Here is a 14,295-nt window from a genome sequence, read left to right on the forward strand (position 1 = left end):
GTCTAACAAAAGACTTAACCTTAACCATGACCAATTCATACCTAACCCTAACCTTAACCTAACCATAATTCATATTTTACGCATAATCTTAACCAGGAGCTCAGAAGTTATGTTTTGCCTCAGTACGGCAAGGCTTGGTCCCCATGAGGTCTACTGGAAAAGGTCATAAAGAGGTAGCAAAACCACACACACACACGGCCACACACACAGGGCTGAGGGAAAAGCCAAAGTGAACAACAATCGTTGACTCGAGGTGAAGAGGAAAGGCTACAGGGGAATAAAAGAATGAGTGCAGAGTGAGAGGTAGTGTTAGGGTGGAGAGGAAGGAGGATGGAAGAGAAGGGGTGGGGGGGGGGGCTGCCAGAGCTGCACTTTTATTGAACCTTTTTTAATTTTTGTGTTTTTACACATTGTCCTCACACGTTAAATAAATAAATTAAATATCTACTTCACTTTTCACAACAAAAAAACACGTTCAGCTTCCCACTCTCTCGTCTTCTCAGCTAAATCCTTCCCTCCTGTTGTCCTCCGCCTTCCTGTTGAGTGTAAAGCAATTGAGCGTCATTCAGGCCACACAATGCTGTTTCACACTGCTGTTGTCACGTAGCGCCTCACAGGAGCCCGCGGCCTCATTAAACTGCAGGTGGCGTCGGACAAACTGCTAAAACAGAGGGGACGATTGGGGGAGACGAACGCAAACATGACGAAAAACAAGAGAACTTGGACAAACTTTTTATTCATAACACTCAACATCTCCCATGCTTCTCCTTCCTGCTCCTACCTCTCTCGGGCTCTTACTCACTCTCTGTCCGGATCAGCTCATAACAAATGAGCGTGATAATTAGAACCACAAAGACTCGAGAGGGAGGCCAGAGAGATTTTAGGGGATGCTGCCGGCGGGGGGCTGCAAGGACAAAAGGAAGTTGAGTGTGAGTAATACAGGCGTCTGGGTGCAACTGTCCAGGCATCTGGAGGTTTGGTTACATGAAGACTCGGCTCAGTCGTGTGAGTCACACTGTTAAAAGCCCTTTTAAAACTAAAATTCTAGATAATATGATGTGGTGAGAGAGTGGGGGTGGATTATTCAGTAATCATTTAGATTAAATCTAAGATACGACTCCATCCAAGAAAAGTAATGAATGACTGAGAAACATCCGAAGGAGCCTGCAGGAGCATGCACATGTTTGTGTAGACAAAGTGGAGGCGTCCTGTGTTTGGAGAATTCTCAAGAGGCTGGCCTCGTCTTGCCCTGAAACAAGTATTTCTGCCCTATTTCTTTTTTCAGGACTTTGGCAAGCAGTGGCACACACACATTCAAACAAAATGTGGACACACTCCTGCGTGTGCACACCTCAGAGACATTTCACATCCTGCCTCCAGCTCCTCTCCTCTCGTCTTTCCCGCTGCCTGCTCGCTGCCCTCCCACACGCTGTGCCTCTCATTTCCACGGAGGTAGTGAAACGCTGCCATCTCCTCGGCTCTAATCAAACACACATGGTTTGGCTGGACAGCACGGCTCACTGATCTGGCCCCGTGGCCTGTCTACCGTGCATGATGTCACACAGACCAGGGGCTCCGAAAACGATTTGGCATGGTGACCTCTTAAAGTAAAACATCCTCTGGTGTCATGTGTTGTATACATCTATGAGCTGAGAGAGCTGTAACTTCGAGAGGCCTGAAGAGAGCTGTCGAGTAATTCACAGGAAAAGTGCGAAGGTTGGAGAGAAGGACACTATATTGTGAGGCGGAGATGTTTTTCTTCTCCTTCCTGTCCAGTTAATCTTGCCTCCACCCGTCAGATTCATGTTACGACCCCTGAGGGGAAGCCTGGACTCGACATGGACACAGAAGAGAAAGATACAGTAAGGCACGACTCCTTTTCCTGCATGCACTCGCACTCCTTGTCCACTGGCTTCCTCCGGGGGTAAAGGCCACTGATAATGACTTCCAGGAGTTGGCGATTGAGGAAAGCCAGTGTCAAGTTCACATCTGGGATTACCGGGGTTACTGGGGTGAGCGGATTTTACTGGAGGTCATCGGGATGATTAAGTGAAGAATACCACTGAAGTGTGACTTTACTACGGGCTCATCCCACACACACAAATATACACACACGTTCATATATTTAAAAAAAAATGATTGTAACAAGAATTTGAAAAGGGCCACATTTGTAACAGGACACCACAGTGCTGTACATACTGGACAAGTAACAGTAAGTGGAACTGGGCGCATGTAGTTTCCCATTCTACATCCTGATAGCAATTCTATGGGATTCTAAAGAGTCTGGATGTTCCACTGATATGATTCAAATCATTTGAATGAAGGGAGGGAACAGGAAACAATAACTGGCGTATAGATAAGGTGCACACCGACTCTGTGAGGGAGCTGGTACAAGACACAGTCTGATTTGAATGAGACACGAGTCCCCACAAACCCACAGAGAGACAGAGGGAAGATAATTATTGATTCTCTACTGAAACTGATTCAAAGATTTGAGCTTTTTTTGGAAAAAGTCAATTTGATTAAATGAAAAAAAAACATGAAGAGAAAGATGTATGGATCCATAAAAGTTTAGGCTGCCACTGATTTATCTTTGTATTAATCAATGTCACTTTTTCAATACAATGCCAGAAATTTGTGAAAAATATCAGTTGTTTTCATAGTCTATCTATTATGTAAAACTGAGAAAAGCATCAAACAGATTACCTTCAGCGTTACAGAATAATATCTAGATTTTAATCCATAAAACAAGATTTTGAGAATTATAAACACTATTTGAGAGTATGTTTTATGTAAAAGGGGAAAACCTCAGCATTTTGTTAAGTTCTACCTCAGTATGTACGTCTCAGTAATAAAACATCCAGAGGGAGTTCTCTTTGCAGCTTATTTCGTTTTAAAAAAGTTAATTTCTTTAAATAACATATTTTTTCTTATTAAATTATGACTTAATCTCAATATCTTAGAATTTGTATTGTTTCAAGTTGTCCCCAATACTCCATCGTAGTTCTCTTGTTCTAGTAATGCTGAGTGTGTCTTTGTCGTGAACTCTGGATGGTAAGAGTCAATCATCGCTGTTAACAAGTCACAATAAGTTTGCTTCTCTTGCGCGTGGTGCAGCCTGTTTGGCAGTCCGCAGCCGTATCGGTTACCAGCAAGGATCTCGGTATGAGTGAGAACAGAGAGATGAAGACGACCAAACAAAAGAAGTGAACAGTATATGTGTGGAAAATAGTTGGAAGGGAGCACGAGGAAATGAAGATGAGTGAAAGTTGGCACCGGAGAAGCAAAGTAATACTTGTTCCACCTCTGAAGACAAGAGGAGTCTCTCTTTACATATCTGTGGCCTTCATTCTTTCCCTCTTTCTCAACCTCTCCATCTCCGTCACTCTCTGTTTGCGTTTGATCTCCCCTCTCGCTCTCAGTCTCTCTTTGCTGACTCACTCTCCCTATCCCTTTCTCCGAAACAATGAGATAAAAAATGACCTGCACTCCAGTCTCTAACTTTCTCACTACCCCCCAGCACCTCCTCTCCTTTTTCTTTCTTCTCCTTCCCATCCTCTCCCCTTCTGTTTTCCCCTTCTCCCTCTCTTCAACATGCTTGAGGAATGTGTCAGAGCAGCACAAAAGAACAAAAGCTTGACAGGAGGAGGAGGAAGAAGAAAAGGAGGGGTAGAGGGAGAAAGTTGATTGAGGTAAAGGAGAGACGGAAAGGTTGAGAGGAGCAGAGCCACGGTTGAATGGGTCTCAATGGCGAGCGGTGCTTTGTCATCACGTGCTGACAATCAGTATCACACACGTTTCAGAGCTCTTCATCAAGCGTGCACGCTGTGAACGGGCACGCACACACACGATGGGTGGGGCTGTCACTGTGCTATACTGCCCGTTTGATTCACTGGCCTTTGGTGCATTTCTCGATATGTCATGGTAATATGCAAAAGGCCTGCATGTGGTGAGGCCGAAGATGGATTCCCCAGCGCCGGACAGCTCTCTATTATAACCTTTGTGTGTGCATCAGTCACTTTCGGACTGGGGGCATCATCAATTCGCTTTGTTCTGGACAGGCCGCGGTCGACAGACCACCATAGCAGCAGTAAATCAGACTAATGCCGTGCTTCAACTTACATAGAGTGCATTAGATGTGGACTCTTCAGAAGTTCATGTGCACACAGGAGGACACCGGACCTGCTTGTGTTGTCCAGTTGCCACCGCACACATGTGCAACTTCTGAAAAGTCCATGACCTGGATGACTGAGAATTTCTCAGACCCACTTTGCCTGGAAATGATATCTTTGTGCTTTAATCTGACAGGTTGTTTGGTTTCAGTCATGTCAGGGCTAAACCATATGGAGATAACAAATGCAAGTCAGCTGCAATAAGTGAGTGACAGGAAAGGAAAGGAGAGAGGATGGGAGATTGGAGTGGAAACTATACAGCTCTGATTTGGCTCACCTCAGCTGCTTGGATTAGGAGGAACTTGTGAGGGCACGCATGCTGTGATTGTGGCATGGTGTGTGGCCAAAGACGTAAGTGTGTGTGTGTGTGTGTGTGTGTGTGTGTGTGTGTGTGTGTGTGTGTGTGTGTGTGTGTGTGTGTGTGTGAGTGTGTGTGAGTGTGTGTGCAGGCTGACGGGTTCTTCTCCCGATGCCTCCTCCCTTACTCTCTCTCTCTCTCCCAAATCACCCGGGTTACCACGCACTAATATCGCGGAGCAGTGTAGCGGATAGGATCATCCATCATGAGTCAATAGTTAACGTCGGCTTTGTCCCGGTGCTATCCATCATAGTGCGTGTGTGTATGTGCGTGCGTGCGCGTGCGTGCGTGCGTGCGTGCGTGTGCGTGTGTGTGTGTGTGTGTGTGTGTGTGTGTGTGTGTGTGTGTTCTTTAAGTGACTACCTCCGACCCCGAGGGCCCCTGACCCTGGGCTGTCTGATGACGCGCTGTCCCAAATGCCCCTGCGTCTCCTCCTCTCCTCCTCGATCTCTTCCTTCCAAGCAGCGGGGGGGACAAAAGCTCCGAGGAGAGACCACCGACCTGCGCCAGTCCCACCTCTCAATTCCATTTCCGACTCTTTCTGTTCTTCTCCCTCTCTGGTCCTTGTCGGTTTTTCCTCTGACGCAGGGCCTGACTCAGTGGATGGTCCACCGGTGGAGACCAGGAGCTGGATCCCATTACCACCGCTTTTATTTTTATGACACAGCGCGTTGGCGCACATGGAGGGGGGGTTTGAACTTGGCCTGTCTCTCCCCATGCACACACACTCAAACACGCACGCACGCACGCACGCACACGCTGTGCCACCCTCGCAGTCTGGCAGTGGACTGGTTCTTCCTTCACACCGCCCTGCCAAGACGACACGTCCTGTCAACACACTGGCTCGGCCACATCCTCCCTACATGTTCTGCGCTGAAGTCATTTTCCCAAGCAGCTCATTACACTGACTGTCTCACTATAGCAAAACACCTCATGCACCGAAACAGTTTATATCACATCACATCACATCCGGCCTGCAGCGGCGTCTCCAGCGCGCACAGGAACATCACAGCGCGCGTCCACTTTGGCTGATTCCAGGTACGCGCTTGGATGAGAGGGGCGCACGTTGCCAGCAGGGGGTGGGTGGGTGTGGAGGGGGGGGGCGTGGTCAGGTGGAAGTCTGCCTGTAATCTGTTGGTCTCCGGGGCGTGTCCTCACAGAAGGAGGGCGTGTGCGTCCCCTGCAGTTGCTTTCTGTTCCATTCATTTGGAGCGCAGCCGCTAATAACGGGCACCGGCACATTGATGAGAGAAGAGCTCGTTTACAGTCCACCGCTCATCCAGAGGACAGAGGACAGAGGAAAGAGGACAGAGGACAGAGGACAGAGGACAGAGGACAGAGGACAGTCAATCCAGAAGGGACAAGTGAAGCCTCCTGGACGCACAGACGCGCACGGACCCGCAGACTTGGACCTGACACTTCACCTCAACACGCAAACTACCTGCAGCAGCACAACATGGAGCGCACAATCCCTGACTTCGCCGGACGCTGGGAGATGAAGAGCTCGGAGAACTTCGAGGAACTCTTGAAAGCTTTGAGTAAGTGATGCTGATTTAAAGGAAACAAACTCTTGATAGCAGCTTGACTCATTTAGTTTTTTTGCGCAAGGGCGGTTTCTCATGACGCGTTTTATTTCTGCTTGATGACACAGATCAGATGTGTCAGCTCAAACTGTAGCTCTCTATCTCAGCACATTGTGGGTCAAATCTTTCTGTGTGCGTGCACCAGGGGAGGATCACCCTCTGTACCGCATGGGTGGGGGGGCTCTTTGTCATTCTGCTCGACCCAAAACTCAGTTCTTGGCCCCTGGCCAGCCTCACCCCTTTTTCTCTCCTCTCCCCCTTTGGCCTCCCCTGCTAACACAATAGAGACAAACGGCGGCACATCTGTCTGTGTCCAAGCCTCGGATTGTGTGTTTTTGTGTGTGTCGGGGAAGACCGTTGTGACACGATACAGTGCTGGACAGTCACATCCTTATCTGAAGTGACAGTCGGGCCCGAGAACAAACACCTGCTGCTGGGACCCTCTGTGCGTCCTGAGCTGTGCCCATCACTGCACTATTGTAGTCTGCAGGCAAGCGTCTGTGTGCACGCGTGCGTGTGTGTGTGTGTGCGTGTGTCTGTATGTGTGTGAACGAGAGATATAAAGAGAGCCATCTGTCGTTATTAATCCATTACCATTGGGTTCCTTGCCAGTGCATACCTGGAATTCATATCATCATCTGTCTCATTCCCTCAACCTCAATTTTTAATATGAAGCTTAAGTCACTTTATTCTGAGTAATAATTGTCTGTATTGACAGATGCCCCAGTTACAGTTGAATTTATCTCCATCTCCTCCGGTGTGTGTGTGTGTGTGTGTGTGTGTGTGTGTGTGTGTGTGTGTGTGTGTGTGTGGTCCAGGTATTCAGGTATTGATCACGTTGAGGGGACCTATGAAAAAACAGTCACATTATGGGACTTGTCTTCCTTATGAAGACAAAAAGCAAGTCCCCACAAACTAAATCCTTGAATTTCAAAGTAAAGACACACAAGGTTATGTTTAGGATGAGTTAGGGTTAGTAGTTACTATTGTTAAGTGTCAAGATAATCAACGTTAGTCAATAATGTCCTGAATAAATGGACACACGACTGAGTTTGTGTGTGTGTGTGAGAAAGAGCGAAGCAGAGTTCGATGTGAAATGTACGATGATGTTTAACTCCACCCACACTGTTGTACTTTAGCAAATAGATCATTTATCTTACTACCTCGCTAACACACACACACACACACACACACAGCCACAGACATGCATCACAGCATGTGTCCTATATAACTTCCCTCTGCATCGGTCTGACTGACAGAGAGGAATGGCCCCTGGTTTCATTGGGGAACAGATCACAGCTGGACACAGCCTGTCAGCACCCACCCTCCTCCTCCTCCTCCATCCCTCCATCCTCTCTTCCTCTCCTCACTTCTTCTTTCCTCCCCTCTGCTCCCTGTCATCCCAGTGTCCCAAATGCTTCCTCTGCCCTCTGCTCTTTGACCTGTGACCCTGACCGTCCGTCTGTCAGTGGGTGTGTGTCCTCATGTGGGCAGGTCTGTGGGAATTTAAGCATTTTGGTCACAGGTTTGCAAAAGTCTGTTGAGGTAATTTTCTAACTTCTAACAACTGGGAGATACTTGAGAAGCTTCAGCTCCTTCTGTTGAACCCTAAATGGTCCCCAGGCCAAACAGATGTCAGTTGCCGTCTGCACGTCGGCAACCGTCTGCAGGTCAGTGTGTTGTCTGGAATAATCAAAAAATTTAGGAAGAATATTCTGCTCCGAGTTACTTTTTCACCAAAGGTCTTGTCAGTATTGTAATGTATTTAGAGACATTTCGAGGTTTGCCTTTTTTTTAAATTATCTGAAAATTGGTTGTTGAATCCACAAAATTATTTGAAATAGGGCTGCAATTAACCCTAATTTCCATATTTAACAATCCGTCAATTTCCTAAATCATCAATACATTGTATCCTATCATGTTTGTAACATTTCACAAATGGTACAAGCTGTATAAAATAGATATACTAGACATTTTGTATAAATACATTTTTTACTAGGAGCTGAGTAAAAAATGCAGTAATTTCATAGTGAAAAGTAGCTTTTAATTTAAAGTATTGAAAAAACTTAAGATACCTTCAACTCAACAAAATTCTAATTCATCATTCAATCATATTGAAGTTCTTGCACTAAGACACAATTACATTTGCATAAAACCTACATAACACAATGAAAATGCACACACATACACACACACACACACACACACACACACACACACACGCAGATGTATATACAGTACATGCAGTACACACAGTAAGCAGCCTGATGCATGCTGAATGACTGTGCATTTCTCAGTATGTATATATTTACCCTTGGTGACAGGTGGGAATGTGTGAGAGGTGAGAAGTGCGAAACCCAACTCGACGGCAGACACACACTGGTCGACGTACACACACTTCCCCTCACACTTGGGCAGAAATCTTCACACACCACACACAGACCACTGCCCCTCATCTGTCTGGCTCTCCCCCTCCTCCTCTCTCCTCCCTCCCTCTCTCCCTCCATCAGTCCACACCAGTCTGCTCCCTGTTCCCCCCTTTTCCCATGCTGGATCCTCAGTTTCCCTCCTTATCTTTTCCAGTGTCCGGACTCTGCTTTTGAAATGTTTTCTCTCAAAATATTTGTTCTCATTCTCATATGTGTAATTTTCTATTGGTAAAAAAAGTAGTTCATGGCAGGAGGCATTTATCATCAGTTGGAAACAAAAAAAGGGTATTTGTACAGATGTAATATTTTTTTTGTGTTACTCCGGGGCTTATAAATGTAGATTAATTGTGCAAAAACAATGATTATTCCGAAGTAAAGCTGACTCCGCATCCTGTAAAACCTGGTTCTCTCCCTCCCTGCCTCCTCTGGGAGACGTCATACTCTATAATACACACACGCACATAGTCAGACACAATCTGTGAGTGTGTGTGTGTGTGTGTACACGCAAAGATAATCAAGTCTGGAGGGAAATGCAGATGTGCTGGGCAGGCTTTGTCATATGATCTCATTGTTTCCTCTGTCATTATTGGAAAGAGCTGTGCGATGCAAGACTGCTCCTGTTACCCTGAGTGCGCAAAACACACACAAACACAAACACACAACCTGTTCTTTTATATAATTTGTCTGTCTCCTTAAGGAACTATTAACCAATTATTGACACAAAAAACAACTGTCCTCATGAACCGAGTTCACCTCCCGGTGTTTACTGTTTGCTTGGGAATGTTCATTCCACGTAACCACAACACAACACAAGTGTTCACTTATGTCCTTGTGAGTGGTGACCTTTGTACGAACCCCATATCTTCACTTACAAAGTCTAACTATCATCCCCTGTCTTACTTGGTTTTTTAGATGTGAATGTGATGCTGCGTAAGATCGCGGTGAAGGCAGCCTCCAAGCCACAGGTGGACATCACACAGAATGGAGAGACTCTGTCGATCATAACCTCGACCACCGTCCGCACCACCCACATCACCTTCACCGTGGGACAGGAGTTCAACGAGAGCACGGTGGACGGACGCCCCTGCACGGTACACAACGCACACACACGTATTCCTAAACCTCCTCTCAGTTCTGCTTTTTCTGCACATGCAGACGGACTCACACACACACGTAACTAAACACACACAGCAGTAATGGGTGTGTGGGGAGGGAGCTGTCCAGATTACATCAATCTGTTTCATTTGGCTTTTCATCATATTTGGACTGATAGCATATCTCTACCCCTCCCTTGGTCTCTGAAGGCCTATCATGCTACACAGCGCTCCTTCACACTCTTTACGACCCCCTTTCAACTTCCCGTCTTCACTCCATTCCCCCTTCTTGCCCTTTCCTGCCCCCCGTCCCTCCCTAATTCTCCTCATTGCTCGGCCCGTTTTCCCATAGATGGCCTCTGTTTGGCCGTCTCCAAAGCAAACACATGCGACCAGCCAGCGCTTTGCTGTACTAACGATGAGCGCATCACAAATTATCACCTCTCAGTGATCGCCTTGCTCCCCCTTAGTTGTTTTCTCTCACCATCAGCCGCTCCCTCATCATCTCCCCTTCCCTAAGAATGGTATTGTATGCATCCATCTATCAATACATGAAATAATTACCATAGTTGTTCATCTTCTCTCTGTCCACAGAGTTTGCCTCGTTGGGAAACAGACAGTAAGATCAGCTGTGACCAGACTCTGCTGAAAGGAGAGGGGCCTAAGACATCCTGGACCCGAGAGCTCACCAATGATGGAAAACTGATCTTGGTACTTTTACACAAAATATCCACTGAGGCAGAGTTTAGATTCAGAAACCAAAAGGTTAACACTTCACTGTAGATCACAGAGCACGAGCAAGACTGGTATCTCATATTTACACCAATTTCATCTGACCTTCCATATCTTGTACTGGTGCTTTTTGCCAGTAGGTACAAGTATTTTATTGCTAAGCCATTTGTAAAACAACTTGACACTATAATTTGACATGTATAATTTTTCTGTCAGAAGATGAGAGCATGTCGCAATTCGAGATTATAAAAAACATAAAGGCATGACAAGTCATGAAAACAGCATCTCAATAAAATCAAAAGAGAACAGGGAATAACCAATAATTATGTGGGTGATACTTACAGTTAAAAAATAGTCTCCACACAAACAGAACTGTATGTAATAAGAAACCCCAGACCGCTGATAATACAGGTTATTAAGACATGTTCAAACAAGATGTCATTGTCCCGAGTTGGTATCAACACACACGCACACGTGCACACACACACACACACACACACACACACACACACACACACACACACACACACACACACACACACACACACACACACACACACACACACACACACACACACACACACACACACACACACACACACACACACACACACACACACACACACACACACACACACACACTCCTCTGTGGAGCAAATTATTTTTGAATTGAACAAACTGTAAATAGCCACAAGGATTTATAGGGCGATGCTGGAGGGTTGGCACTCAAGTTCAAATCTAAGCCAAGTCTAAACCCACAACAGTTTTTTTAAGACACTGGCAGGAGAGTTGCTGAGCAGAGCATTTTTACTCAACTCAATTTTCCATAAATTAATTATCATTTAAGAGTTTGGCGCGGTGATATAAATGCGGAAAAGACAGGGAATAAGCTCAGTTCGGAGGTTTGGATGGCTTGTTATAACACGCAATTATAAATAATAATAGCACTTTTAAAATGAATTTGCAGACAGCATCCATAATAAAACATATTCTCTTTTTTCCTTTCAGACCATGAGAGCTGATGATGTGATTTGCACCAGATTCTACGAGCGACAATGAACACCAGCACTTTTCATCCTTCCCTCTCTCCTGCATCACCACTTGGGTCACCCGCCCCTCCGCTTTGTCGAGGTGGCGATGGGAGATCTAGTCTGTAGTTTAATTCCAGTATCTCTGTTAGCTTCACGACATTAAGTGTGGTAATTGTATCTAGCATGTCACAGATCTAGAACAGTCTTAGCTTCTGACTTATCTGTCTTTCCAGCTCCATCGCAAGTGACCCGCTGGGTTTTAAACACAAAAATGTTGATTGTATCCTTGATTTGATCAGTGAAAGCTCATGTATTCGGCATCATGTATGTGTGTGTGTGTGTCTGTGTGTGTGTGTGTGTATCAGCAGAAGAGGTGCGAGACTATATTTGTAGAAGTGTAAACCAATCTATGAGCTCTTGCAGATTCAGGTCAGTTTCGATGAGTCCCTCCTCTCTGCCCCCTCGGCCCTGTCCAACAGCTCTAACCTTTTTCTCATGATGACATTTTATATTTATTACTACACTAGAGTCGGATACAGTACTGCTACGGTTTTTACTTTGTGTGTCTTTTATATGAAATGTGATCATTGGAAACTTTCTATGGGAGAACAATAAAGCACGATTTTAACTCAGCGTGACGTTGTCCACTGTCTCTCACTTAACACACTTAACGTTGCCTCTGTTTTATGGTTTGTGAGTGTAGCTGTGGAATATGTGCACATTAGATGGCTCCATCTTATTTTAGGCTTTCTGACAGCTGTCTGCCACTAGAATAACTTGTCTGTCCCCTCCCTGCCAGTCTCCCTCTCGCAGTTTTTCTGTCTTCCCATCCGTCCCTTCCTCCTCTCTCTCTCTCTCTCTCTCTCTCTCTCTCTCTCTCTCTCTCTCTCTCTCTCTCTCTCTCTCTCTCTCTCTCTCTCTCTCTCTCTCTCTCTCTCTCTCTCTCTCTCTCTCTCTCTCTCTCTCTCTCTCTCTCTCTCTCTCTCTCTCTCTCTCTCTCTCTCTCTCTCTCTCTCTCTCTCTCTCTCTCTCTCTCTCTCTCTCTCTCTCTCTCTCTCTCTCTCTCTCTCTCTCTCTCTCTCTCTCTCTCTCTCTCTCTCTCTCTCTCTCTCTCTCTCTCTCTCTCTCTCTCTCTCTCTCTCTCTCTCTCTCTCTCTCTCTCTCTCTCTCTCTCTCTCTCTCTCTCTCTCTCTCTGTGTCAATCATCTCTGTGCCACATGCTCTCATTATGTTTCCGCTTCATTTTTCTGTCTCTGCTTAACTTTCAGTACATTTTTCATTTAAATCCCTGGCATGCAAAGCAACACACAGACACAGACCGCGGCAGGAATAACAGAATTTAACCCTCCTCTCTTTTTTTTGGGTTTCTTTTGTCATTTGGTTTTATTTGGTTCATATTTTTCTGGTAAAAAAGAAAAGAAAACGCAGCTAGACTCAGAATGATAATTTGACATTTTGGAAAAATTCTCATTCGGTTTCTTGTTGATAGTTGGAGGAGAGGAAGTATCAAGAAATACTTCCACGTCTGTGGCTATTCCCCCGATTCGATAGTGGTGTCATTGTTTTCAGAAAACTTCTCGGCAAGACAGACTCAACAACATAGTTCTTGCAGGATAGATACCTTTAACGGCACCTCTTTTTTTCACCTTCTGCATAATAAAAAGTATAAACAGCTAAATTATATTTGTGAAACAATCTAATGAAGTTGTCCTGCTTTGTGACACATAGTTTTACTCAAGTTTACATTGCTTAGCTGAATGGTCTATATTTTGATGGTGCTTTTCTTGTCTTGACTTTCAATAAAAGTGCTTCACAGTAAAGTTTTGCCCTCCACACATTCAGAAACACATTCATGTACTGTATCTATGGGCAGAACTTAAGTTCAGTAAACCAAGCACTCCATGGACTTGGAACAGGGGGAAGACTGGGATTGAATCACTGACTCTTTGATTAGTGGACGACCCGCTCTACCTCCTAAGCCACAGTCGCCCAAATACAGGAATTTGGCTTTGGGCCTGGGTAAGAGGAGTTCCCAAAAAATAGATATTACTTTGAAAACATTGTTCATTTTAAATTTATTTAACTTTGAGCTATTCCTCTTTTGAAGTTAGACCTTGCACAACACTCCATCTGTTGTTAAGGTAACCAAGCAGGGTGATGAGACAAACAGTGGTCGACCCGGGAACTTTTTTGGACCAATCAGCAAATGGTCAGAGGCCGAGCATCAGGGGGCGTGTTCTCAATAGCAGGAAATACCAATTGGATTACAAGGTCAAGCTGATTGACGGCAGATGTGCTTAACAAGGAGTGGGACGTTCAGGGACCTGGAAAAGGGGCTGGGGAGGGAAAGATGGATGGGATGACCCACGGCTCTCACACACACACACACACACACACACAGACACACACACACACACACACACACACACACACACACATACACTTACAGTTATACAACAAGTAAAAACTAGATAGGGATGGATTCCTGAGCGAGGGATTTAGTGATGCTAAAACTGCTCCTTTTAAACAAAGTATCTCCTCTTTACCTCTCTTCTTGCCCTGCAGCTGTGTGAAGTTACAGTGTGACCCCAATAAAGTCTCCTCCTCTGCCTCCTGCCCTAATAAAAAGGGGTAAATAACTACCCCTCCCTGTCTGTTTATCACCCCCTGGGGCAGTAAAAGGCAGCTGTCTGGCCCCCTTCAAAAGGCCCATCCTTCACCGTACCCCCCTGTGAAAAAAACACACATGTACACACATATTCACATACCAAACTGAAAACACACATTCTGGGAACTCTTCACATCTTTCCATCAAATCTCCCATCACCCGCCCACACTGTACATGCAGCTCATAAAAACACTGCTGACACTCGCCCGAAAGGTGCAGAGACAAAAC

General features: G+C 45.5%; 1 protein-coding gene across 1 annotated transcript; it reads left to right on the forward strand.

Annotated features, from left to right (window-relative positions):
- The first annotated feature begins 5,986 nt into the window (after nucleotides 1-5,986).
- crabp2a (cellular retinoic acid binding protein 2, a) lies at nucleotides 5,987-11,427 on the forward strand. Its single transcript, XM_061081788.1, has 4 exons — nucleotides 5,987-6,068; nucleotides 9,455-9,633; nucleotides 10,231-10,347; nucleotides 11,377-11,427. Exons 1-4 carry the CDS (start codon nucleotides 5,987-5,989, stop codon nucleotides 11,425-11,427), a joined length of 429 nt encoding a protein of 142 aa, XP_060937771.1.
- Nucleotides 11,428-14,295: the final 2,868 nt, after the last annotated feature.

The sequence above is a fragment of the Limanda limanda genome, chromosome 11 (genome assembly GCF_963576545.1).
Source record: "Limanda limanda chromosome 11, fLimLim1.1, whole genome shotgun sequence".
Lineage (NCBI taxonomy): Eukaryota > Metazoa > Chordata > Actinopteri > Pleuronectiformes > Pleuronectidae > Limanda > Limanda limanda.

Excerpts from the sequence above, each read along its gene's own strand:
- crabp2a (XM_061081788.1), top strand. The coding sequence starts at position 5,987 with ATGGAGCGCACAATCCCTGACTTCGCCGGACGCTGGGAGATGAAGAGC. Across the intron at positions 6,069-9,454 it reads GGAACTCTTGAAAGCTTTGA|ATGTGAATGTGATGCTGCGT; the intron begins GTAAGTGATGCT and ends TTGGTTTTTTAG. Across the intron at positions 9,634-10,230 it reads TGGACGGACGCCCCTGCACG|AGTTTGCCTCGTTGGGAAAC; the intron begins GTACACAACGCA and ends CTCTGTCCACAG.